At 42.5% G+C, this 25279-nt stretch overlaps 1 protein-coding gene across 1 annotated transcript in view; it reads right to left on the bottom strand.

Moving 5' to 3' along the window:
- stab2 (stabilin 2) overlaps window positions 1-25279 on the bottom strand; it is a 197289-nt gene that overhangs the window by 40529 nt on the left and 131481 nt on the right. Inside the window, exons 46-53 of the mRNA XM_072269443.1 lie at window positions 25151-25198; window positions 22051-22134; window positions 21822-21968; window positions 19665-19805; window positions 14374-14433; window positions 10251-10427; window positions 5339-5428; window positions 1865-2011 (exon numbers count right to left, since the gene is read on the bottom strand). Coding sequence (XP_072125544.1) covers window positions 1865-2011; window positions 5339-5428; window positions 10251-10427; window positions 14374-14433; window positions 19665-19805; window positions 21822-21968; window positions 22051-22134; window positions 25151-25198 — 894 coding nt within the window. The remainder of the gene's footprint in view (window positions 1-1864; window positions 2012-5338; window positions 5429-10250; window positions 10428-14373; window positions 14434-19664; window positions 19806-21821; window positions 21969-22050; window positions 22135-25150; window positions 25199-25279) is intronic.

Below are 25279 nucleotides of genomic sequence, written 5' to 3'. Positions count from 1 at the left end.
TACTACAACAGGGCACAAGAGTCGAGCTACTTGGATACCAAATCACCATTACGTGGCACCGGTAGCGCTTAAGTGACGACTCCTTGACAAAGGATAGTGTGACGCCGATTCCTGAGAGGAAGGGTATGGAGGTTTTGGAGAGGGGACGGAGGGTGCTTATTCATTTTCTGCCTGGATTAGAGGGCATGAGCTGTAAGGAGAAGTTGGACAAACTGACATTGTTTTCTGTGGAGTAGCAGAGGCTGAGGGGAGACTTGCAGAAGATTATCAGAGGCATAGATAGAGTTGATATCATGTTCCTAGGGTTAAAATATCTAATACTAGAAGAAATACATTTGAGGTAAGGAGTTAAGTTCAAAGGAGATGTGCGGGGCAAGATTTTTGCACAGAAAATAGTGGGTGACTGGAATGCACTGCCAGATATGCTAGCAGGGACAAACATTACTGAGGTGTTTTAGAGGCATTCGATAGGCCCTTCTGATAGGAGGTTAGAGGCCTATGTCTGACAGTCAGCGAGGTGGGGCCAGGGGCTAGTGGTTGGTGGCCTGATGTCTCTGAGTCCAGGATCAAGGACTGGAGGCCCAGAGGTGGCCTGTCTTGGGGTTGGAGGCCTCTGTATGTGTGTGAGTGGATGGGTGGGTGGGAGGCAAAGGGGCCTGGGCATGTGTGTGGGCATGAACATGGGCATGGGCATCTGCATGGGCATGGGCATGCTATATTGGTGCTGGAAGCATGGCGACACTTGTGGGTTACTTCACACAATCCTCACTGATTTGATTTGATGCAAAACAGCACTTTTCACTGTAGGTTTTGCTGTACAAGTGACAAATAAAGTTAATCTTTACATTAACAACATTTAAAAGACACTTGGAGAGGAAAGTTTTAAAGGGAGATGGGCCAAAAGGTAGGCACATGGCAAATCGGCCTGGACAAGATGGGATGAAGTATCTACTTCCATCCTGTATGACTCTCTGACTTAAGTAGAGAGTATTCCATTACACCTGGGTCTTGTGCCTTGGTGGAAATGATTTGGGAAGTCAGAAGAAGAGCCATTTGTTGCAGATACCCTAACTCTGATCTGCTTATCAGCTGCAGTATTTAAACTCAGTGGCCAGATTATTAGATATACCTGTACAACTACACGTTATTGCAAATATCTGATCAGCTAATCATGTGCAGACATAAAAGCATGCAGACACGGTCAAGAGGTTCAATTATTGTTCAGGCCAAACATCAGAATGGGGAAAAGATGTGATCTAAGTGACTTTGACCATGGAATGATTATTGTTGAGAAGTGCAGTGTCTCAGAAACTGCTGATCTCCAGAAATTTTCACGCACAACAGTCTTTAGAGTTTACGGAGAGTGGTGTGAAAAACAAAAGCACATCCGGAGAATGACAGTTCTGTGGGTGAAAAAAGCCTGGTTAATGAGGGAGGTCGGAGGAGAATGGTCAGACTGGTTCAGGCTGACAGGAAGGCGACAGTAACTCAAATAACCACGTATTACAACAGTGGTGTGCAGAGGAGCATCTCTGAATGTACAACACGTTGAACCTTGAAGCAGATGGGCTAGAGCAAGAGAAGACAGTGAGCATTCACTCAGTGGCCACTTTATTAGGTACAGGAGGTAACCCCTTGGTAGCTAAGGATAACTTGGTAAAAGTGATGCCAATGAGTGCCAAAGGATTTGGTGATGGACACTGAAATATACTTTACCGCTAACTTGTTAGCAAGAGTCTGACAATGATTCAGTTCTTGATATATACAGCACTGTTGTTACACAAGAATTCACTGAATATGTAATTGTTCTTTTGAAAAGAAGACGTTTCAAAAAATAAGTTGTCAGCCTCAAACTGATGCAGACCATAATATCATGAAAGATAAAGTCATCGCATCGACCGCCGATGCTGGCAGGAGTCAGTAAACAGTTGATGCCGTAAGCGATGCCATCATTGAACTCCAAGTGCCTCTGTACAATCTTGCACCGTCTCCTGTTCAGATACAAATCACCCTGTGGAGGCAGCAGACAAAGCATAGGACATTATACATTCTGTGCAGTCAATACTGCATGGATTACACAAGCATACAGTTTTATTTGGGTCTCGACTTGAAATAGTGACAGTGCATTTCCCTCCGCAGATGCTGCCTGACCCACTGAGTTCCTCCACCAAATTGTTGCTCCAGATTTCATCATCTACAGTCTCTTGTGTTTCCATATTTATGTTGGGTCTGGACTTGAGTTTAACATTCTTAGGTGTTAACCATTTAATCATATTCTTTTGATCAAAGAGGCTTTGTTAGTGGCTTATAACATTTACTGAGTAAACCTGTTTGGTAATGCAAATATCTAATCAGCCAATCATTTGACAGCAACTTAAAACAGCAGAGCATGCAGACATGGTCAAGAGGTCAATTTGTTGTTCAGGCCAATCATCAGAACGGGAAAAAAAATGTGATCCAAGTGACTTTGAGCATGGAATAGTTGTTGGTGTCAGAAGGGGCGATTTGAGATCTCCTGGGGATTTCATGCACAACAGTCTCTAAAGTTTATAGAGAATGGTGCAAAGAACAAAAATAAATCCAGTGAGTGGCAGCTCTGAGGGTGAAAGTACCTTGTTAATGAGAGAGGTCAGAGGAGAATAGCCAGACTAGTTCCTGCTGACAGGAAGGTGACAGTAACTCAAATAATCACGTGTTACAACAGTGGTGTGCAGAAAAGCATCTCTGAACACACAACATGTCGAACCTTGAAGTGGATGGGCTACAGCAGCAGAAGACCATGAACACACACTCAGTGGCTATTTTATTTGCTACAGGAGGGACCTAATAAAGTGGCCACTGAGTGTATATTACAGCACCCTTCTGCCATGTACACGATTTTTCATTTATTCCCCGATCTTCCACAAACTTTCTCTTTTGCTTTCTTAGTTCCTCCATTTGTGTATTTGCTCAAATCCTGCAGATGTATTCCAAATCCGATGAAAGTGCACGGATTGGAAATGTTAACTCATTGCTTTCTTGCCACATTACTTCACTCCTGTAACATGGTGATTGGAACTTAGCGCAGTATCTGCCGCCACGATGAGGCCACCCTTGGGTTGAAGGAGTAGCACCTCATATTCCATCTTTGTAGCCTCCAGCCTGAGGGAATGAACACTGATTTCTCTGACTTCTGGTAATTTCTCTCCCTACTCTCTCTTTTCCATTCCCCATTCTGGATCCCCTCTTAACCTCTTCCTTTCACCTCACTGACCCATCACCTCCCTCTGTTGCCCCTCTTCCTTCCTTTTCTTCCATGGTCCACTCTCCTCTCTGATCAATTTCCTTGTTCCTCAGCTCCTTACCTATCCCACTCCAGCTTCTCACTTCATCCCCACTTCCCCTCCTCACTTGGCTTCACTTATCGCTGGCCAGCTTTCTCTCCTTCCCCCGTACCCCCCCCCCCACAACCTTCTTATTCTGCCTTCTGGTCCTTCCTTTCCAGTCCTGATGGAGGATCTCAGCACAAGATGTTGACTACTTGTTCCGCTCCATGGGTGCTGCCTGACCTGCTAAGTTCCTCCAGTATTTTGCGTGTGCTGCTCTGGATTTCCAGATTCTGCAGAATCTTTTGAGTTTACAATTCTCACCAGTGTTCTCTGACGGTACCCCAGGTGTGGTTGAAAAGCAATACAGGATGTACGCATGTAACTGGGACCATCAAGTAAATGCCATTATAAAGAAGGCATGGCAGCACCTCTACTCTCTTACGTAAACATTTGTGCAGATTTGGCATGTCATCTAAAACTTTTGACAAACTACTATAGATACACAGAGCAGAGTATCCTGACTGGTTGCATCACAGCCTGGTGTGGAAACACCGATGCCCAGGAAAGGAAAAGCCTACAGCCGTGGTGCATACAGCCCAGTCTATCAAAGGAAAAGCCCTCCCCACCACTGAGCACTGCCACAGGAAAGCGGCATCCATCATCAAGGACCCCCACCACCCAGGCCATGCTCTCTTCTCACTGCTGCCATCAGGAAGAAAGTATGGGAGTCTCCAGTCCCACCAGGTTCAGGAACAGTTATTACCCTCAACAATCAGGCTCCTGTATCAGAGGGGATAACATCACTCACCACAACACTGAGCTGATTCTACAACCTCTGGACTCACTTTCAAGGACTCTACAACTCATGCTCTCAGTACTATATATTTATTGGTTGCTATTGTTTGTCTTGTTTTACACAGTTTGTCTTCTTTTGCACATCAGTTGTTGCAGTCTTTGTGTGTAGTTTTCATTTATTGATTGTATTTATTAGTTCTATTGTGAATGGCTGTAAGAAAATGAATCTCGGGTAGTACTTGCTGACATATATGAACTTTGATAATACATTTAGTTTCAACTTTGAACTCATGTAATCAGATGGTTTCATTATTAGTAGATATCCCATGAGATTGCTGACATTGTTATAAAATGTAGTGCTGACAATGAAGGGAAACAGCAAGAATGCACGATCTGAAACACTAACTCAGGTTCTCTGCTCACGGGACCAAAGGAAATTTCCCCTCTGTGTTTCAGAGTTTATCCTCCTTGGGATTTTGCCTTTCATACTAGGTATGTGAATTGTGTGCAAGTCATGGGAAGTGTTTCAGCACCTAATATAACATTCGAGCAACAGTGAGAGAGGGCTTCAATTGTATTGCCTCGGGAAATAAGTACGACTTGGAATTCTTGGATTTTCTCATGGCTTTTAATATATAGCTTGTCAATCTCCTCTGGTGAAGAGTCTGGGGCGGAGAGCCTGCATTCTCTGTTAAAGTATGGTTATCAGGTGATCGGACCAGTACACACGGTTGTAATTGATTTGCCATTTTATATTTTATTGAACAGGCCTTCCTGACCCAATGAGCCCATGTCGCCCGTGTGACCAATTAACCTGCTAGCCCCTACGTCTTTGGAATGTGGGAGAAAACCAGAGCACTTGGAGGAAACCCACACAGTCATGGCGAGAAGATAAAATGCTTTACAGAGAGTGGGTTCAATGGATGGAGAAAAGCTTCCATCAGATTCAGAGTGGAGAGCCAACGACTTTGAGGTGAATAGAGGGAAGTACAGTGGGGGGATGTCAGAGGTTGGTGTTTTACACAGAGAGTGGTGGGAGTGTGAAACGCAGTACCAGGGGGTGGTGGTAAAAGCAGATACATTAGGGTCATTTAAGAGTCTTAGATAGGCACATGGATGAAAGAAGAATGGAGGGCTATTTGGGAGGGAATAGTCAGATCAGTCTTGGAGTAGGTTAAAGGGTCAGCACAACACTGAGGGCCGAAGGGCCTGTACCGTGCTATGGTCAAACTCACCTTGTTCCTTCGCCGCCCGCAGGTCACTTGGATGTCGGACCCTTGCAGTGTCTTCAGTGGGGTACTCTGAGGCAGATAGGCTGCCAAAATCTGCAAACACAAGTGTGACAGTGAACACTTTCCCCTTCGACACTGGCACGCCACAGCTGCACTGGGTAGCATTGACTAAATGTGCTGAAGATACTCAGCCAAGGTCTCCAAAACCTGTTTTCTCTAACAGCCAAAACGACGTGAACAGCACCACCACCTACAGATTCCATGCAAGTCCCCTGCCACCCCATATCAGGGTTCCTTCACGGTTAAAATCCTGGAACTTTCTGCCCACTGATGCACTGTGGAAGCACCTTCACCACCGGGACAAAGGAGGCAGCTCGCCACCACTCCCTCAAAGGCACAGAGGAACTGACATCACTGGCTTTGCCAACAATGCCGCATCCTGTTAATGAATAGTGTGAAAAAAAACTAATCAAAGGCAATGAAAGTTGGCCTCCTCATGAAGAGAGAATGAAAATTGACCTCCAAACAGAATAAGCAAAAGCGATTCTGCAGATGCTGGAAATCCAGAGGGTTACGCACAAAGTTCCGGAGGAACAGCATCCGTGGAGAGGAATAAAGAGTGAATGCCCAGGCTGAGACCCTTCATAAGGAATCAGCTCCTGAATAAGATTTGGCTGTTTATTCCTCCCATCGATGCTGCCTGGCCTGCATAGTTCCTCTAGCATTTTGTGTGTGTTTCTCCGACAAACTTATGAAAGCTATCCAATGTAACTTGAATTCAACTTGTGCACGTAGCTGCTCGGGGAATGCTGGCTGTTCACAGAAACAAGAGCATTTATGATGTTGGAGGTGCTACATAAATTCATGCTGTTATTATCAAATTCTGTTTAACTCCTCTGAACTATTTATTTGGATTGTGTCTGAATCCCAATCACCCACGTCTCCCCATCTCTTCAAAGAAAATCTATAGACCTCAATACTGAAAGATCCTAATGAGCCAACCCCCTCCTCAGTGGTTTCATTCCTGACTAACCCTAAGGTCACACTTCCTCATCCTGGCACTATCCTTTATGTCCACCCCAACAAATGTTTTAACTCCGCCATGGATGGACCCAAGCCCGGCTGTGAAAGGGGGAGGGTTGGGCCCGGGGTTACCATCCTGTAAAAACCCAGAGCTACGGAAATACCAACAGAAACTCCAAAAACCTCATTCCTGGGAGAGGAAGGATCTTCGATGGGCTGCTCCTTGAAAGACTGAAACTCTGGCTCGAGACAGAGAACTCTGGTGAGCTGCTGTCAGCAGCCTATGCCCCAGTAGGGGTGATGTCTTAACAAGGAGAAGTCATAAATGCTTTTTAAAATTTTTATGTTGATTACCCCGACCATCTGTACTCAAGGGAAGGCAAATGCCATCTCACGTTCAAAGGTGAAGCTACAGCTTTTTTCTTCAAACTCCTTTGCACATCTCAATGACTAAGACAGAGGATAAATGAAAGTTATAAATATATTGAAAGGCCTAGATAGAGTGAACGTGAGTGAATTTTTCATATGGTGGGGCGGCGGGGGCAGTGTCTAGGACCAGAGGACACAGCCTCAGAAAATTACCTGTCTGAAGAAAGCAGAAAAAGTTGATGGTGATGTATGTCTAACCAGGTGACTGTTGAATATTATTTTTTTATTGTGAAAGTGCCCTTACATATTCACCCTGATAATGCTAAAGTAACTGCCTGTGCCTTTAAGGGAAAACGGTGATGTCATTATACACGTGCGGAGTAGAAAGAAGAGTTACAATGTTCTATAAAGACGAACATCAACTACTGCTGGTTGTATGGTGAAGGAAGGTGAATAATAGCTGATAAAATCCATGTAAATTTGTTTAGAAATCTAGAATATCAGTAATTTGACATGTTTTGCATGTGAACGCATTAGTTTTTCGCGAGTAAGGTATCAGCGCTGGATAGCGTGGTTGTGTGAAGTTCTTTGTTGGCCTAGTAGGTTAGTCCTTCTAGTAACTTAACTACAAGGCAATATATTGCAAGAGTTTTTGTAAAGGTTTATTTTTGTCTTTCTTTATTGTTTCATGACCGAATGTGAATGGAACGATAACTCACAGGTAAAATCTGAATGCCCTGGAGAGAACACAATAATGGTTTGGTACTTATTAAGTGGGCTGAAGGTTCTGTTTCTATGCTGTTGCTCTCAATGATTCTGTGATCCTGGGAATGAAAGGGTTAAAGTATGAAGAGCAGTTGATGGCCCTGGGACTGTACTCACTGGAGTTTAGAAATGATGGGGGATCTCCTTGAAATCTATTGATTATTGAAAGGCTTAGATAGAGCGGACGTGGGGAGGATGTTTCCTATAATGGGTGAGTCCAAGATCAGACGGCACAGCCTCAGATTAGAAGAACATCCCCTTAGAATGGAGATGAGAAAGAATGTTTTTAGCCAGACGGTGATGAATCTGTGGAATTCTTTGCCACAAACATCTGTAGGGGCCAAGTCATTGAGCACACTTAAAGCAGATGTTGATAGGCTCTTGATTAGTAAGGACATCAAAGGTTACGGGGAGAAACCAGGAGAAGGGGGTTGAGAGGGATAATAAGTCGGCCATGATGGACTGGTGGAGCATGTGATAGGCCAAAGGGCCTATTCTACTCCTATGTTTTGTGGTCTTCTAGTCTAAATTCTAGAGTTGTCCTGAGATTAGGAAACTTATTAGCAAATAATGAGGAAAGATTAGGGTAGATTTTTATTTTTCACGGAGTGTGGGTACCTGGAATGTACTGCCCGGGGGTCGTGATGGAGGTTGTTACAGTATGGACTTTTAAGGATTCTTTGTCTCCTTATAGCCGGCAGTCGCTGTTCTGTGGCAATTGGACGTTATGCAGTTAAAGGCCGGCCACTTTACCTGCTCGGGGAGTTTACTGTTGTGTTCATCACTGCTGTCTACATTCCCCCCACTCCACAACCACCACCACCCTGAGTGCTAACAGCAAGAATGCACTGGGAGAGCTTTACAGTATCATCAACTCTCTACAAAACCAGCATCCGGACAGTCTCTCCATAATTGTATGAGACTTCAATCTGTTGTGTGAGTGAGTGAGAGGGTGTGTCTGTGTGTGTTGTTCTTTATGCTTATTATGTCTTTTTGTTATTCTGCATCAGATCGGGAGTAAGAATCATTTTGTACTCCTTTACACCCCTGTACTGAAGAATGACAATGAATATCTTGAATAGGCACAAGGACGTAAGAAAAATGGAGGGTTATGGACTGAATAGGAGGGAAATATTAGATTGATGATGGAGTAGGTTACTATAGATCAGCATAACATTGTGGGCTGAAGGGCCACACTGTGCTGTACTGTTCTATGAATTAAAAATTGTGCATTAATCACATTCTTAAGCAGTGAAAAGCAGTGTGTCTATAATATAAATGGACCATTGAAAGCCATATGCCCTTTTTCAACCGTCCAATGAAAACTTGTTGAGGAATTGGGCAACAAGAGCTCCAACAACTCGCTGCAACAAGGGAGAATGTGACAATCTGGATTTAACCTGCAGGCCATGTAGTTACAAGAGTCTTTTAGTTAGTGTAGTTAGAGGAGCCCCCATAACGGTGCACAGGCTGTGGGAGAGATATCCTATGACAAGATGGTGGCTGTGGGGGGGGGTCGGAGGTCATGTCCATCACAAATGCTAAACTCATCATAAAACTTCTAACCTAATTTCTTTTTTAAAATTCTGATTTTAAGTTAATGTACGTGATTAACTGGCTAAAAAAACTCAAGTATTAATTTCAAAACATGCTAATTTCAAAGAATTGACAGCCCTTTGTTATGTGATTTCACTTCCTCTTTTTTAAATTGGAATATAAATTTAATGCAATCTTGATTTAAATTTGTAGCTGGGGAAGGAATATCATATTCATCATAGTGTAAATTCTAAGTACCCATTCGTAAGATGAATTGTTTTAAAATATTGAATGTTATTTGTAACCAGTATCACTCTCAATGTTTAATATAACAGTGAACAACAAAGATTTTGCTTCCTAAATACTTTTGGGTGTATCTTATGGATTTTGCATTGCTGATCATGAAAATCACCATGAAATTTCCCTATCGCACACCATTGTTTCGAAATCACATAGATTTGTTATTTCAATTCATAATTCAAGTCAGAATAATTGGTGCCAAGATTAAGAAGGCATTTTTGTTAGTCCACAAATCAAACAGGTCATCAATAATGGGCAATTCAAAGAACATCTAATGGGACCAGAGAAAATTGCCTGGGAAGCATTCAAGAATGTCGTTGAAAAATTTCTTGGCAACTACAGAGAACCAATCTATGTACCACTGGTTGCCCAGCTTCAAGCGTACAAAACTATGAAGTGCAACATGTCACTAAAGATTCATTTTCTGCATTCCCATTTAGACTTCTTCCCTGCAAATCTTGGCATTGTCAGTGACAAGCATGGAGAAAGGTTTCACTAGGACATTGTGGTCATGGAGAAATGGTATCAGGGCAACTGGAATGCATCAACGCAGGCTGATTATTATTGGGCACTTAAGTGAAAAGCCTCAGACAATGAGTACAAATGAAAATCACCAACAAAACATTTTTAGCTTTGTTGAACTATTGCGAAGTGTCAGCACCATTATGCAATTAAACACATTATATTCAATAAAAGTTAATTTCTTGTTTCTCCAAATTCCTACGTTATATAAGTAGTATGAAATTTATTTGTATTCAGCTTCAAGTGATCTATCATTTTAAAAAAATCTGAGGAAACAACACATTCAAAAAATGTGTTGTCCAGTGTAATCTACCTTAAGACTCAAAAATAGACTAGTTTCACAAGTGCTTCCTGAATCTAACGTGCACGAATGTTTAAACTCCCGAGTGACAATAGTTACCTTTGCATCCCTGATAATATGAAACTTAAGGTAATCTATCAGCGCATTTCTATTATCCTCATTATACAGGAAATTCTGTCGTGCTTTAGATAGAGACTTCATGGCTGTGTCTCTCGGTAGGAACAGGGTGACCGGCTTATGATTTGGATCATTAATCATGCTCAGTACGTTGGTGTCCTGCAAAGAAAATAACAAATGGGTTAGAATGCCGCTGGTAATTACAGCAAAGATTTGGAATACTGCATGGAATAATAAACACAAGGGATTCTGCAGATGCTGGAAATCCAGAGCAACACACAGGAGACGCTGGAGGAACTCAGCAGGTCAGGCAGCATCTACGGAGAGGAATAAACAGTCGACACTTCTGACAAATGAAGTGTTTGGGCCCAACAATTCCATTGTTCATTCCTTTCCATAGATACTGCCTGACCTGGTGAGTTTGTGGAATATATCTGTAACCGTGAATTCTTTATGAATTTGTAATTTTTATAAAATATAGCAAAATGGGGTCTATGAAATCCTAATGTGCTTTTTGAGTGAGAAAAATTACAAGTGTGTTTGTCTTATATGGGAACAAACTATTTTCTTTGATGACAGGCAATTTGTTTTATGGCCAGAGGGGAAGTTTTGATAACAGGTGAAAACAGGATGGAGGTTCTAAAGATCAAATGTGAGAACAAGGTAAGGATGAAGATAACAGAAGAATGTAATGTTACGGAATGGAGCAACCTAATCACTATTGTTTGTTTTTTTAAAAAGTATTATAGTACACCTTGGCCATTCAGGTGCTTGTATGATTATTTAGAGTCATAGAGTCATGGTGTCAAAATGGCTGCAGTGTCAAAATACTTGTTGTGGTGTGTCTAGTGTAGTGGGTAGTGTTTGTCACTCTCACTTTCAGCTTCCACTGCCGGCTAGCAGTCTCGTGAAAAGAGAGCTGAATGTGTAAGTCTCTCCCTGCCAGTACATAGCCTGTACAACAGCAAGCCTCATGTAGTGCCTCCTCGCTGGTGACACACGAAAACCGAACTCCTTTCGGATTCAGGCTGAACTACAGGGGATGGAGAGGAGGTCTGGCCCCTGCACACATAGCACGCAGGCCCACTGGTATGTGGACACACCCTGGTGCTCGTGAACCAGATCCCCAGCTATGGGTAAATAGCCCCATTGGGAGAGACGAAGGCGATCAGAGTAAACCCAGACAGCAAATCCAGAACGGAGCCCCTACGGCGGCTGGACGTCATTGAACATCCTTCTGGCAGCTCCTGTAGCCAAGCTGGTGCCAAACGTATTGTTTCATAAACTTTCCTTTGGGCCACACTGGTGAGGCCGGGAGGGGGATCTTGATGACTGGGCATCTCAGGATCTCCATACCTTCCGCCCAGGCTTGTGATGATGATCATTACCCATTCTCCTTCGAGACAGACGGATGTCAACCAGAATCAGATAGCACAGAAAGACGCCCTTCGGTCATATTTGTCCATGAGTGAATCACAGAGTAGAATATTGTACCATATACATACTTTGATAACAAATTTAATTTGACTTTGGCAATGTAGCAACTTAATTGGCACCTCATCCACCAAATTAAATATTTATTCCTTTTATCACCATTGTACCATGGCAACAAGGGATCTGAATTATAAGAAGACAGCAGATGGACCGGACTATCTTTCCCTGGAGCACAGGAGACTGAGGAGAAACCTTAGAGAAGTTTATAAAATCATGAGGGACACAGAGGAGGAAAATCACAATAGTCTTCACCCCAGGTGGGGATGGGCGTACAAAATTAGAGTGCATAGATTTAAAAGGGTCCTGATGGGCAGCTTTTTCACACAAGGGATTAGTGGGTGCATGGAATGAGCTGCCATAGGAAGTTAAACGGTGGGCACTATGCAACATTTAAAGGATATTTAGACAGTTATGGGGATAGGAAAGGTGTAGAGGGATTTCAGCCAAATGCAGGCACATGTCTTAGATAGGCATATAAATGAAAACAAAATGGAAGGCTATGTAGGAGGGAAAGGTTTAACCTTTCAGAAGGTTACAGGGTTGCCATAACGTTGTGCACTGAAGGGTCTGTACTGTGCTGTATGTTTTATGTTAAATGGGACTAGTTCAGTTAAACAACTTGGTTGGAATGGATGAGTTGAGTGGAAGGTCCTGTTACAATGCTGTGTAGCTCTATGACTTTAGCATGTACCATCTACAAAATACACTCATCACAGAGCTTCCAATAAATTTCCTGATCCTGATGACCCCACATACCAAAGTTTTGCAGAAGGTGATTATATGTATTCAATATTTCAACAGTATTTCAGTACTATTGTAAATCTATTGTTTGATTAAGCATTCTTGTTCATTTAAATAATTAATGACAGGCTGTACATTAAAATACATGAATTGCATACATTATCACACTACCACATGATAAGTGTCCATCTCGTTAAAGTAAACCCGAACTAAGACTCACATGTCTTGGGCTCCTATCTTTTTATTCATACTAATTTTATGTTTAGGAATTACGAAACTTAATAGTAGATATAGAGACTGTGGATGCATCTTCCAAATTCGACAGAAGGTAATCCAGACTGGAAGGATAATCCTCCAATGTAAGAGAGCATAGACAGAAAAAAGGAGGAATTGCAGAGCGATTGACTACACATCAGTAGAAAGGTACTTGGGAAAATTATAATTGGAATTGGACTGAGCTAATATGGACACATGAAAGGGAAATAGTGCTTTTTTTGTAGGGTTTAACTAGCAGGATAAGGGACAAGTAAAGAAAATAGTGTATTTGAACATTCTGTTACATACTTCATGGATATCTTGTGATTGTCTTGTGAGGATGACATAATAGTCTTGCAGAGGTCACATGACGTAACTTTCCTGCCGATGTGAGGTCACATGATGACCTGTTCTCACCAGGTATATAAGTGTAGACCCCTGGTGACGCAGTTGGTTTTCAGTTAGATCCTCAGTCAGATACTCTGCTATGCTGCATATTAATCTCATGACGCAGTATAGTTTTAAAATGGAGTTTTACTTTCTATTGTAAGGTACAGAAGTGTTGGGCCGACAGTTTCACCAATAGCTGCCAGGTCTGTTGATGTATCTTTTCAGTAATATTGGAGAGTGAAGATGGGAAACTGAAGGAGTCATTTGGCGATTTTGGAGAGGATCGACCATTATTGAATTCGTTCAAGTAAGAGTGATCTGTATGAGATAACCTCTGCTAAAAGAAGCAGAAAAGGTTGTGCAGTATCTAATCTAGTCTACGGAGGTAAAAGGTCAGTGCCTTTAAACCGTTTTATTTCCGTCGTCGTGAATCCTGCGGACAAGGCAGGTTCCGGCTGGGACTGACAGTAACGTCGTGTCTTCGAGGAATTCTTTACTTCAGGAAAGTCTCTCTTAATTGACTGTATAAATCTCTGGGACTTTCAAGTTTACCATTCGAAGAACTGTATTTGAATTTACCACTTTAAGACTGTTTTCGCATTTACCGCTTTAAGAACTAGTACTGAGCTTAGCGGTTCGTTAAATGGCCGCATAGCAGTTTACTTCCGGTTAAGGTTTTCGTTTGTTTATCTTTTTACTAATTTTGAGCTGAATTTAATAAATGTTTATTTGTTTATAAAATCTGACTCAATTCTATATTCATTGTTACTGGTCACGTGACAATTCAAAAGACCCTCAATAAGAGGTTAGTAAGCAGGTGTATAGGAATATTGCCATTTGCAAATTTCCTCTAGGATGCACACTATTCTGACTGGGAAATACATCACTGTTCCATTATTATCCTGGGATTGAACCCTGGAACATCCCGCGATCTGCATGGTTCCAGAAGCCAGCTCAACACTAATTTCTCAAGCTTGTTGAGGAATGTCTGTTAAATGCTGACGTCGAGAGTAATGCCTAGATCCATGAAAGGACATAATACCTAGCAGGAGAAAGTATGAGCATTGGGGAGCTTTGGAACTGGCTGGATTGCTGTTTGGGAACCGTTTTTTCCCTTTCACCATCAGATTTCTGAATGGACAATGAATCCATGTACACTACCTCACTATTTTGGCTCTCTTTGCACTTCGTCATTTTCCAGGCTATGAGGATAAAGCTCGCTTACCTGTAAGAGATTAACAAAGATGGAGTATCCATTCTCGTCTGCCAATGTTGTCAAGTTGAGCTGGAGGGAGGAAAGTCATTGAAGATTTGCTATTAGAGGTGATAGTTCTCTTGTCGGGCATTGTGAAATGGTGTGAGGTATGCTACTAGCTTCATGGATCATGGAGATTTCTGACACAGAGAAAGATCCTACAGCCAAGATGGTTGTAAAAGCTGTGTCCAGCCTGATCTCACTACCCACCTCTTGCCCCGTCCCCTTGAATGTCGCGTCTGTGCTCATCCAAGCACTTGCCAATTGTGATGAGGTTTCTTCCACATTCTACATTTGGGAAGTGAGTTTCAGATCGCTAACGTTTGCTGGGTAATAAGATCCTCTCATTTTCTCTTGTGCGATACGGGTTAGGGTTAGTAAGTTGTGGGCATACTGTGCTGGCATCAGAAGCATGGTGGCAGTTTGACTGTGTTGGCCATTGGCACAAAAGACATATTTCACTATATGTTTTGTTGTATATGTAATAGAGCTAATCTCTTTTGCAACTCATAACCTTCTTCCAAAAGCCTCCAGTTAGTGTCCTCTGTAATAATGTCTTCCACACCTGTGAAAACTTTATGAAAATCAGTCTATGACTCCTGATGTGAGCAGGAGATCATCAGTGTACCTGTGTGGGTGTGAATGTTTATGTGTGCACATGTGTGAGTACACGTGTGCAGAAGCATGTGTACGCAACAGTGTTCATGAATACCGAGCAACACACACAAAATGCTGGAGGAACTCAGCAGGTTAGGCAGGATCTATGGAGAGGAATAAACAGTCGACGTTTTGGGGCGAGACCCTTCATCAGGTTCCTCCAGCGTCATATCCGGCATTCTAAAGGGGGAGGGTGAGCGGCCAGAATCATGGCACATATTGGCATCAAAGACATAGGTAGGAAAGGTGAGGAGATCCTGGAGACAGGTTTTAGACAGCTGAAAAGCAGGACCCCTAGGCTAGCAATCTCTGGGTTGCTGCCTGTGCCACATGCCAGTGAGGGTAAGAATAAGATGATTTGACAGGTGAATGCGTGGCTGAGAAACTGCTGTAGAGGACAGGGGTTCAGATTTCTGGATCACTGAGATCTCTTCTGCGGGGGGTACAACCTGTACAAAAGGGACATGTTGCACCTGAACCTGGGGGTGGGGGAGGGAATCAGTATCCTTATGGGCAGGTTTGCTAGAGTTGTTAGGATTTAAACTAATTCGGCCGGGGGGGGGTGTGGTGTGGAGGAGGTGGGAACCGGAGTGATACGACTGAGGATGGGGCAGTTGTTTTACAAAAAGAAGCAGAGTGGTGCGAACTACTAGTAAAGACAGGCTGAAAATAGGGCAAAATTACAGTCAACGTAATGAGCAGCAATGTAAAAGGCAGACAAAATTGAAAAGGGGGAATACAGGACTGAAGGTGGTAGATTTGAATGCACACGTTACGCGGAATAATGTAGATGAACTTGCAGATTGGCATGTATGATGTTGCGGGCATCACTGAGTTATGGTTGAAAGATTATAGCTGAGAGCTTAATGTCCAAGGATACACATTGTATTGAAAGGACAGACAGGTAGGCAGAAGGGGTGGGGTGGCTCTCTTGGTAAAAAAGAAAATCAAATCATTGGAAAGAAGTGACATAGGATTGGAAGGTGTAGGATTGTTGTGGGTCAAACGAAGAAACTGCAAGGGTAAAAAAGCCCTGATGGGAGTTATATGCAGGCCCCTGAACAGTAGCAAAGATGTGGTTTACAAATTACAACGGGAGATTGAAAATGCGTGTCAAAAGGGCGATGTTACAGTAGTCATGGGGTTTTCAATATGGAGGTAGTTTGGGAAAATCAGGTTGGTGCTGGATCCCAGGAGGTGGAATTTCTAGAATGCCTTTGAGATGGCTTTTTAGAGCAGCTCGTGGTTCAATCCGTTAAGGGATCAGCTATTCTGGATTGCATGTGGCATAATAAACAAATTTGATTGGAGAGCTTAAGGTAAAGGAACTCTTAGGAGACAGTGATCATAATATGATAGAATTCACCCTGCAATTTAAGAAGAAACTGAAGTCAGTATTACAATGGAGTAAAGAGAATTACAGAGGCATGAGGAGGAGCTGGACAAAGTTGATTGGAAGTGGACACTAGCAGGGATGACAGCAGAGCACCAATGGCTGCAATTTCTGGGAGCAATTTTGACGACACAAGATAGGTACAGGCCAATGAAGAAATAGTATTCTAAAGGCAGGATGATGCAACTGTGGCTGGCAAGAGAAGTGAAAGCCAACATTAAAACCAAAGAGGGAGCATATAATAGACCAAAAATTAATGGGAAGTTGGAGGATTGGACAGCTTTTAAAAACCAACAGAAGGCAACTGGAAGGTCTTAAAGAAGGAAAAGATAGAATATTAAGGTAACCTAGCCAATAATATTAAAGAGAATACCAAAAATTTCTTCGGATATAATGAGTAAAAGAGAGGTGAGAGTAAATATTGGACCACTGGAAAATGATTCTGGAGAGGTATTAATAGAGAACAAAGAAATAGCAGATGAACTGAAATATCTTGCATCAGTCTTCACTGTTGAAGAAACTAGCAGCATGCTGGAGGTTCAAAAGTGTAAGGGGTCAAAATGAGTGAAGTTGCCATTACTTGGGAGAAGGTGCTTAAGAAACTGAAAGGTCTGAAGGTAGATAAGTCATGTGGACCAGACGGTTCTGAAGGAGGTGACTGAAGAGATTGTGGAAGTATTAGTATTGATCTTTCGAAAATCGATCAATTCTGGCATAGTTCCAGAGGGCTGAAAAATTGCAAATGTCACTCCAGTCCTCAAGAGGGGAGAGAGGCAGAAGAAAGTAAATTACAGGCCAGTTAGTCTGACCTCAGTGTTAGGAAGATGTTGGAGTCGATTTTTAAGCATGTGGTTTCAGGGTACTTGGAGGCACATGATAAAATAGGCTGTAGTCAGCATGGTTTACTTAAGGAAAAACCTTGCCTGACAAATCTGTTGGAATTCCTTGAAGAAATAACAAGCAGGATACGCAAAGGAGAATTGGTGAATTTTGTGAACTTATATTTTCAGAAGGCCTTTAACAAGGCTGCTTACAAAGTTAAGAACCCATGGTATTAAAGGAAAGATACTAGCATGGGTAGAGCATTGGCTGATTGACAGGAGGCAAAGAGTGGGAATAAAGGGAGCCTTTTCTGGTTGGCTGTCAGTAACCAGTGGCTGTTGGTAACTAGTGGTGCTTCACAGAGGTCTGTGTTGGGACTGATACTTTTTACATTTTATGGCAGTGACTTGGATGAAGGAATTGATGATTTTCTGGCCAAATTTGCAGATGATATAAAGATAGGTGGAGGGGCAGGTAGTTTGAGGAAGCAGAGAGGCTACAGAAGGACTTAAACAGATCAAGAGAATGGGCAAAGAATTGGCAGATGGAATACAGTATTGGGAAGTGTAGGTCATGCACTTTGGTAGAAGAAATAAAAGCATAGACTATTTTAGAAATGGATAGACAATTCAAAAATCTGAGTTGCAAAGGGACATAGGAGACCTTGTGTAGGATTCCCACAAAGTTCATTTGCAGGTTGAGTTGGTGGTAAGCAAGGCAAATGCAATGTTAGCATTTATTTTGAGAGGATTAGAATACAAAAACAAGGATGTAATGTTGAGGTTTTATAAAGCACTGGTGACGCCTGTCCCCATGTGTGTGCATGAATGTTCATGTGCTCAATGCTTCCTGCTGAAGTTTATTGCCTAAACAATCTTAGGAGTTAGAAATTTGCCAGTATAAAACCCGCGTGCTTTCCAATACAGTGATTTTGTCATTGAAGGTAGTTGTAGAATTTGTAGTATTGAGTTCTGCGTGTTGAGTCTCTGCCCTGTACAGTTACGAATATCAGAGCAGCAAATGGAAAGTTACACCTATTGCATCACAATGACTTAACTTTCTACAATCACGTGCAAATTTTAACATTACTAGAGTAAGCAATCTCAAGATATAATTTCCATTCTACATTGGCCATTATTATAACTAGATCTCCACTGCATAAATGATGAGGGGCAGCACGTGAACTGGAACACCACCACCAGCTTCCGTGACTTCCTTCATCACGGTTGGCACACCCTCCCCAACAGTACAGTGGGAGCAGTGTCACCATCCAGACTGCAATCATTCAAAGCAGCAGCCCACTACCTCTCAAGGTCATTGTCAATTGGACAATAAATTCTGCCCATGCCATGGCAACCATGTTCTAAAAGTGAACATGGATGATAGAAAAATGGAGGACTATGTAGCAGGGAAGGGTTAGATTAATCTTGGAGTAGGTTAAAAGGTCAGCACAACATCATGGGCCGAATGGCCTGCTGTGTTCTATGTTCTGTGTCTTTAAGTCGTGTACTCTGTATAATTGCAGTTGAATATTAATGTCCTAGTCATTTCTATTTAGTGCATTTTGTATCTGGGTTAATTTAAAATATCTTCAGAATAACTGGGTTGAAGTGAAAACTTGTATGTTAGTATATTCAAACATAGAACATAGAACATTACAGCACAGTACAGGCTCTTCGAACCACAATATTGTGCAAACCTTTTAACCTACTCTAGGATCATTCTAACCCTTCCCTCCCACATAACCCTCCATTTTTCTATCATCCACATGCCTATCTAAGAGTCTCTTAAATGATCCTAACGTACCTGCCTCCACCACCAACCCTGGCAAGCATGTTCCACACATGCACCACTGTGTTTTTAAAACAAAAACCTACCTCTGACATCCCTCCTATAATTTATTCCAATCACCTTAAAATTCTGCCCCCTCATATTCGCTATTTCTACCTGGGGAAAAAGTCTCTTAGTGATCCATTTGATCTACAATATACCTCATCACCTTGTACTCCTCTGTCAAGTCACTTCTCAGCCTCCTTCACTCCTAGTCGAAAAACTCTAGCTCACTCAACCCATCCTCATAAGATATACTCTCCTTGGAAAATAACACACAATATTCCTAATAACCATTGATGCAATGTTTGGTGATTTTGTTGTTATTAGTCAGGAGATGTTCCAGAAAGTTCTATCTATAAAATGATAGCAAAACAGACCGAATTGGTCTAGGCATAACACCAAAGATTACGGCAAAGACTAATATATAAAATCATCCTGATAATTACTTGCAGACCCGAATCCCACCCGCCTTTTGCATTTTACACTGCATGTATCAGATACAACTAAAATTTGCCAGAATTAACATTAGGTTAATGTTGAAAATTGCAATCCTTACTTGGCTGGAGCCTTGAGTATCCTTAGGAAGAACAATCATATTTTGAGGAACAAGTATCCTGTCGATAAAGTGAACCACTCCATTGGCATTGATAATGTCACTCTGTAAGACTTTGGTTTTCTTGTTTAGTATCAAGACGTTCTGTCAGTTAAAAGGTAGGAATTAATAACAATTAAAAATTATAGTTATCAAAGATAAAGAATGTAACTCAACATAACATACATCCTTGACTATTATTTATAAATATAAGGTAAAATTTCTCACTATCGTGTATAAATGAAGTAAAATTCCCCCCTATTAATCATAAAAATGAGCAACAGTACTAGCATGGATAGAAGATTGGCTGAGCGCCATGAGGAAAAGAGTAGGAATAAAGGGGGCCTTTTCTGGCTGGCTGCTGCTGACTAGTAGTGTACTTTATACTTTATACTTTATTGTCGCCAAGCAATTGGTACTAGAACGTACAATCATCATAGCGATATTTGATTACAAATTTGTATTTGTATTGAGTTCGATGGTGTTCCACAAGAGTCAGTGTCAGAACCATTTCTTTTCACGTTATATGCCAACATCGTGGGTAATGGAATTGATGGCTTTGTGGCCAGGTTTGCAGACAATACAAAGATAGGTGGAGGAACAGGTAGTGTTGAGGAAGCAGGGACTCTGCAGAAGAACAGACAGATTGAGAGAATGGGCGAAGGAGCGGCAGATGGAATATAATGTAGGGAACTGTAAGGTCGTGCATTTTGGTATAAGGAATAGAGGCATGGACTATTTTCTAAATGGGCAGAAGATTGGAACTTGGGAGTCTTTGTGCAGGATTCTCTAAAGGTTAACTGGCAGATTGAATTGGTGGTAAGGAAGGCAAACACAATATTAGCATTAATTTCAAGAGGATTAGAATACAAGAGTAAGGATGTGATGCTGAGGCTTTATAAAACATTAGTTAGGCCACACTAGGAGTATTATGAGCAGTTTACTATGAAAAAATGTGCTGGCATTGGAGAGGATCCAGAGGAGGTTCACTAGAATGATTCCTGGAATGAATGGGTTAATGTCTGAGGAGCGTTTAATGACACTGGGCCTGTACTCGCTGGAGTTTTGAAGAATGCATGGGATCTAATTGAATCCTATTGAATGTTGTGGAGTTTAAATAGAATGGATTTGAAGAGGATGTTTCCTACAGTGGGGGAGTCTAGGACCAGAGGGCGCAGCTTCAGAAAAGAAGGATATCCCTTTAAAACAGAGGTGAGGAATTTCTTTAGCCAGAAGGTGGTGAATCTGTGGAATTCATTGCCATGGATGGCTGTGGAGGCCACGTTATTGAGTATATTTAAAGCAGAGGTTGATAGGTTCTTCATTAGTAAGAGTGTCAAAGGTTCCAGGGAGAAGGCAGGTTCACTCTATCTAAACCTTTCAATATTAGTAGGTTTCAATGAGATCTCCACCCTCCCCCCCCCATCATTCTGCTAAACTCCAGTGAGTGCAGACCCAGAGCCATCAAATGCTCCTCATATGTTAACCCTTTCAACCCTAGGATCATTCTCATAAAACTGCTCTGTATACTCTCCGATGCCAGCACATCCTTTCTTAGATATGGGGTGCCACAGCAATGAAATAATTGACCTAAATGATTGGCTGTGGTATCAATGCCACTATTCCTTGAAAAGTACCGTAAACCACAACAGGACCGATGGTCCGCCTGATGAATGTCTCTGCTGGCACTTCTGACAGTGTGGCACTCAAGCATTGTACGTTGAGTTTGATTTATTGTTCATAATTTAGAGATCCAGCACGGTAACAGGCCCTTCCGTCCCAACGAGCCTGCGCAGCCCAACTACAGCCATGTGACTCATTAACCTTCTGACCCGTATGTTTTTGGAAAGTGGGAGGGAACTGGTAAAACGTAGAGATTCCTAATAGACAGTGGCAGAATTGAACCCGGGTTGTTGGCGTTGTCATAGTGTATTGCTAACCGCTATGCTACTGTGCCCGCCCTCCCCCGAGACGGGAAATCTGATTCCCCTCACAAATTGTCCACAGAGTCACAGATATTTATTTCACTCTATCCCTCCACAAATAGTTTCAGTCATAACGTCAAATAAGACACAGTTTATACAGTTTGTTCTCATGTAGTTTTACCACTTCATTCCTCACATTATTATTGGACAGCTGGATGGTTTCTCCTTGAAGGGAGATGATGCTCTTCAGACTGATCAGCCGGTTGTACAGCAGCTGGTTACAGGCCACAATGTGGTAACGGAGAATCTGGGCCATTTGTCCTTTAGATGTCCATTCCGATATCTAAAGATTGCAGGCAGCAGTGAGCCGAGTGCTCATAGAAATATGGCTCAAATGGTTTGCTTTGGAAAATGGTTATGCTTACCCGGGTCTCATTTTTGAAAGCATCATTGCTGGGGACGAAGACGGTAAAGGGTCCTTGGCTTCCGAGTTCGGTCACACCATGCATCTGTGAGCACAGGAACGTAAAAACAAATTTCTTCACTTCAAATGACCACAGAATAGTGACAGATTAAACAAAATATCCGTGCTGAACCTCCTTACATTCCAAGTTTTTAACCCTGACAATTTACAGTACTGTGCAAATCTCTATATAGCTAGGGTGCCTAAGACATTTACACTGTACGGCATTTCTCAATGTGGAGCAGAGAGCGAGTTTCTAAATCCGGCGGGATGTGGGAATGGCCAGGGTGGAACGCCACGGGAGGGGTGTGGGACAGGTGGCAGAGAAAGGATTACCAGGGGTAGGGTTGGCGCTGGGCAGCCACTGGGCAGCCACAACCAGCCCTGAGACACCAGGCAAGGTCATTTGATTCCAAACAATTGGTTTATTAATCATTACAGAATGTCTCTCTGGTGCTTCCCACTCCCTCTCCTCTCCCTTCCTTTTTCCCTACCATGATTCCCCTCTCCCTGCCCCCTTCCCACTCTCAGACCACAATAGAGACCCATATCAGAATCAGGTTTATCATCACTCACATGTCATGAAATTTTTTTGCAGCACCAGTACAGTGTGATGCATAAAATTGCTACAGTACTGTGCAAAAGCATTAAGTACCCTAGCTAAGACCCTAGCTCTGTGCCTAAGACCTCTGCACAGTTCTGTACTTCCTTAAACACACGCACCTGCTCAGTAAGATACAGTTTCCTCACTGCCTTGCACAAGGTTCTGCAGATACCCTCACCCTACACATTGTGAACCAGAGAAGGAAAGGCAGAAGTTATCCTTAACACTAGAGTTTCTGTAGATACTGGAAATCCAGAGCAACACACACAGACACACAATGTTGGAAGAACTCAACAGGTCTATGAAGGGGAATAAACAGTTGACGTTTCGGGCTGAGACCCTTCGTCAGATCTAGAAAGGAAAGACTCAGCAGACAGAAGACGGTCGGGGCGGGGCGGGGGGAGGGAGGGGAAGGTGTAAGCAGGGATGGGGTAGGAGAAAGTTCAAAAAATTGATGTTCATGCCATCGGGCTGGAGGCTACCCAGACAGAATGAGCTGTTTATCCTTGCACCTTGATCACTGGTGCTGCAAAGAGTTTTGTTGGCCACTACATTACCATGGTGCCTTTAACACAAGTGAATTGAAATTCAAGGTAAATTTATCATCAAAGCATGTATGTATTACCATGTATACCTTGAGATTCGTTTTCTTTTAGGAATTTGCAGGGAAAAAAGAATTTAGAACTATATATAAATATAGGCTGACAAACAAGCAATGTGCAAACAAAGACAAATTGCAAATAATACTGACAGCATGAGCTGTAAGGAGTCTTTGAAAGTGTGTCTGTGCGTCATAAATCAGTTCCAAGTTGTGGGGAATGAAGTTATCCATGCCAGTTCAGGAGCCTGGTGGTTGTACAGTAATAACTTTTCCTGAACCATAGGTGACTGGAGACATTTCTGCCTCTGTTTCTGGTCCATGGGGATGATTTTAGATGTGATGACGCTTCATGCTTTCCCCAGGGATTCATGCTTCTATTGGTTATTCACCCTTTTTGCTCTGTCAAAGTTAATCAGTAGGGAAATTAATCACGCTGACCAAGTTGTCAGATGGTGATGAGGAGGCGTGCAGGAGTGAGGAAGATCAGCTGGTTGAGTGGTGTCACAACAAAACCTCGCACTCAACATCAGTGAGACCAAGGTATTGATTGTGGACTTCAGGAAGGGGAAATCAAGGGAACACACACCAGTCCTCACCTGGGTGTCAACATCTCTGAAGGTCTATACTGGGCCAACCTATTGATGCAACTACAAAGAAGGCCCAACAGTGGCTATATTTCATAAGGAGTTTGAGGAGATTTGGTATGTTACCAAAGACTCACAAATTTCTACAGATGTACCATGGAGAGCATGCTAACTGGTTGCATCGCTGCCTGGTATAGTGGGGCCACTGCACGGGATCAGAAAAAGCTGCAGAAAGTTGCAAACTCCGCCAGCTCCACCATGGGCACCAGGCTCCCTAGCAAAGAGGACATCTTCAAAAGGTGATGCCTCAAAAAGCCAGCAAAGGACAATGTTGTAATTGTCCTCACCTCTACATGTATCTTGTTTCATATACCCATCCCTTCTGTGTAAAAGGTTGCCCCGCAGATTCCTTTTAAATCTTTTCCCCCTCACCTTTAAGCTCGTGGTGACCAGTTTTAGACCCCCCCACCTCAGGGAAAAGACTGTGACCATACAAATGATCTACGCCCCTCATGATTTTATAAGCCTCTATACACGGTCACCCATAAACCTCCTGTGCTGCAAGGAAAAAAGTTCCTAGCCTATCAAGTCTCTCCTTGTAAATCAGTCTCTCCAGTCCCGGTAACATCTACATGAAACACACACAAAATGCCAGAGGAACTCAGCAAGAAAGGCAAAATCTGTGGAGGAGAATACACAGCCAAAGTCTCAGCCTTGATGAAGGGTCTTGGCACAAAACTTCAATTGTTTCTGCTTTAGACGCTGCCTGACCTGCTGTTCCTCCAACATTTTGAGTGTGTTGTTCAAGATTTCCAGCATTTTGAGAATTTCCTGTGTTTAACATCTATGTCAAACTTGTTTTGCATCCTTTTCAGCTTAATGGCAATCATTCCCATAGCTGGCTCAACATTTTAGGAGTGTTTTTATACACTCAGTTACTGATCCTCCATATCCTTTTCGTTGGTAAGGACTGAAGCAAAGTACTCATTAAGTACCTCACTTACATTCTCTACATCCAAGCAAATGTTCCCCACCTTGATCCCTGAGTGGTCCCACATCTTTGAGTGGTCTCACCATTCAGAAATCTGATGGCAAAGGGGTATAGCATCATAGAGCACTACAGCACAGAAACAGGCCCCCAAGTCCATCTAGTCCATGCCAAACCATTATTGTGTGTTCTGGTCCTCCAGAGATTTCAGACTTTGCCTGTGAGTTATCACTTCCATATGTCACCATTAAATTCTTCTGCTTTCTTCAGGTAGGTCGGTTTTACCTGGAGGTGGTAAACAAATTGGGATGAGGCGGTATTCCAGAACATCTCCTGGAAGGGAAGAGTGAGAGATCACTGTTGAGGGGCCGGATTGTGCAGGCAACCAGAACTGAAAATGTTCATAGGACAGTT

Source organism: Mobula birostris, chromosome 9 (assembly GCF_030028105.1).
Source record: "Mobula birostris isolate sMobBir1 chromosome 9, sMobBir1.hap1, whole genome shotgun sequence".
Classification (NCBI taxonomy): domain Eukaryota; kingdom Metazoa; phylum Chordata; class Chondrichthyes; order Myliobatiformes; family Myliobatidae; genus Mobula; species Mobula birostris.
The sequence above is the reverse complement of the archived record's forward strand: the minus strand, read 5'-3'. Positions and strand labels throughout refer to the sequence as shown.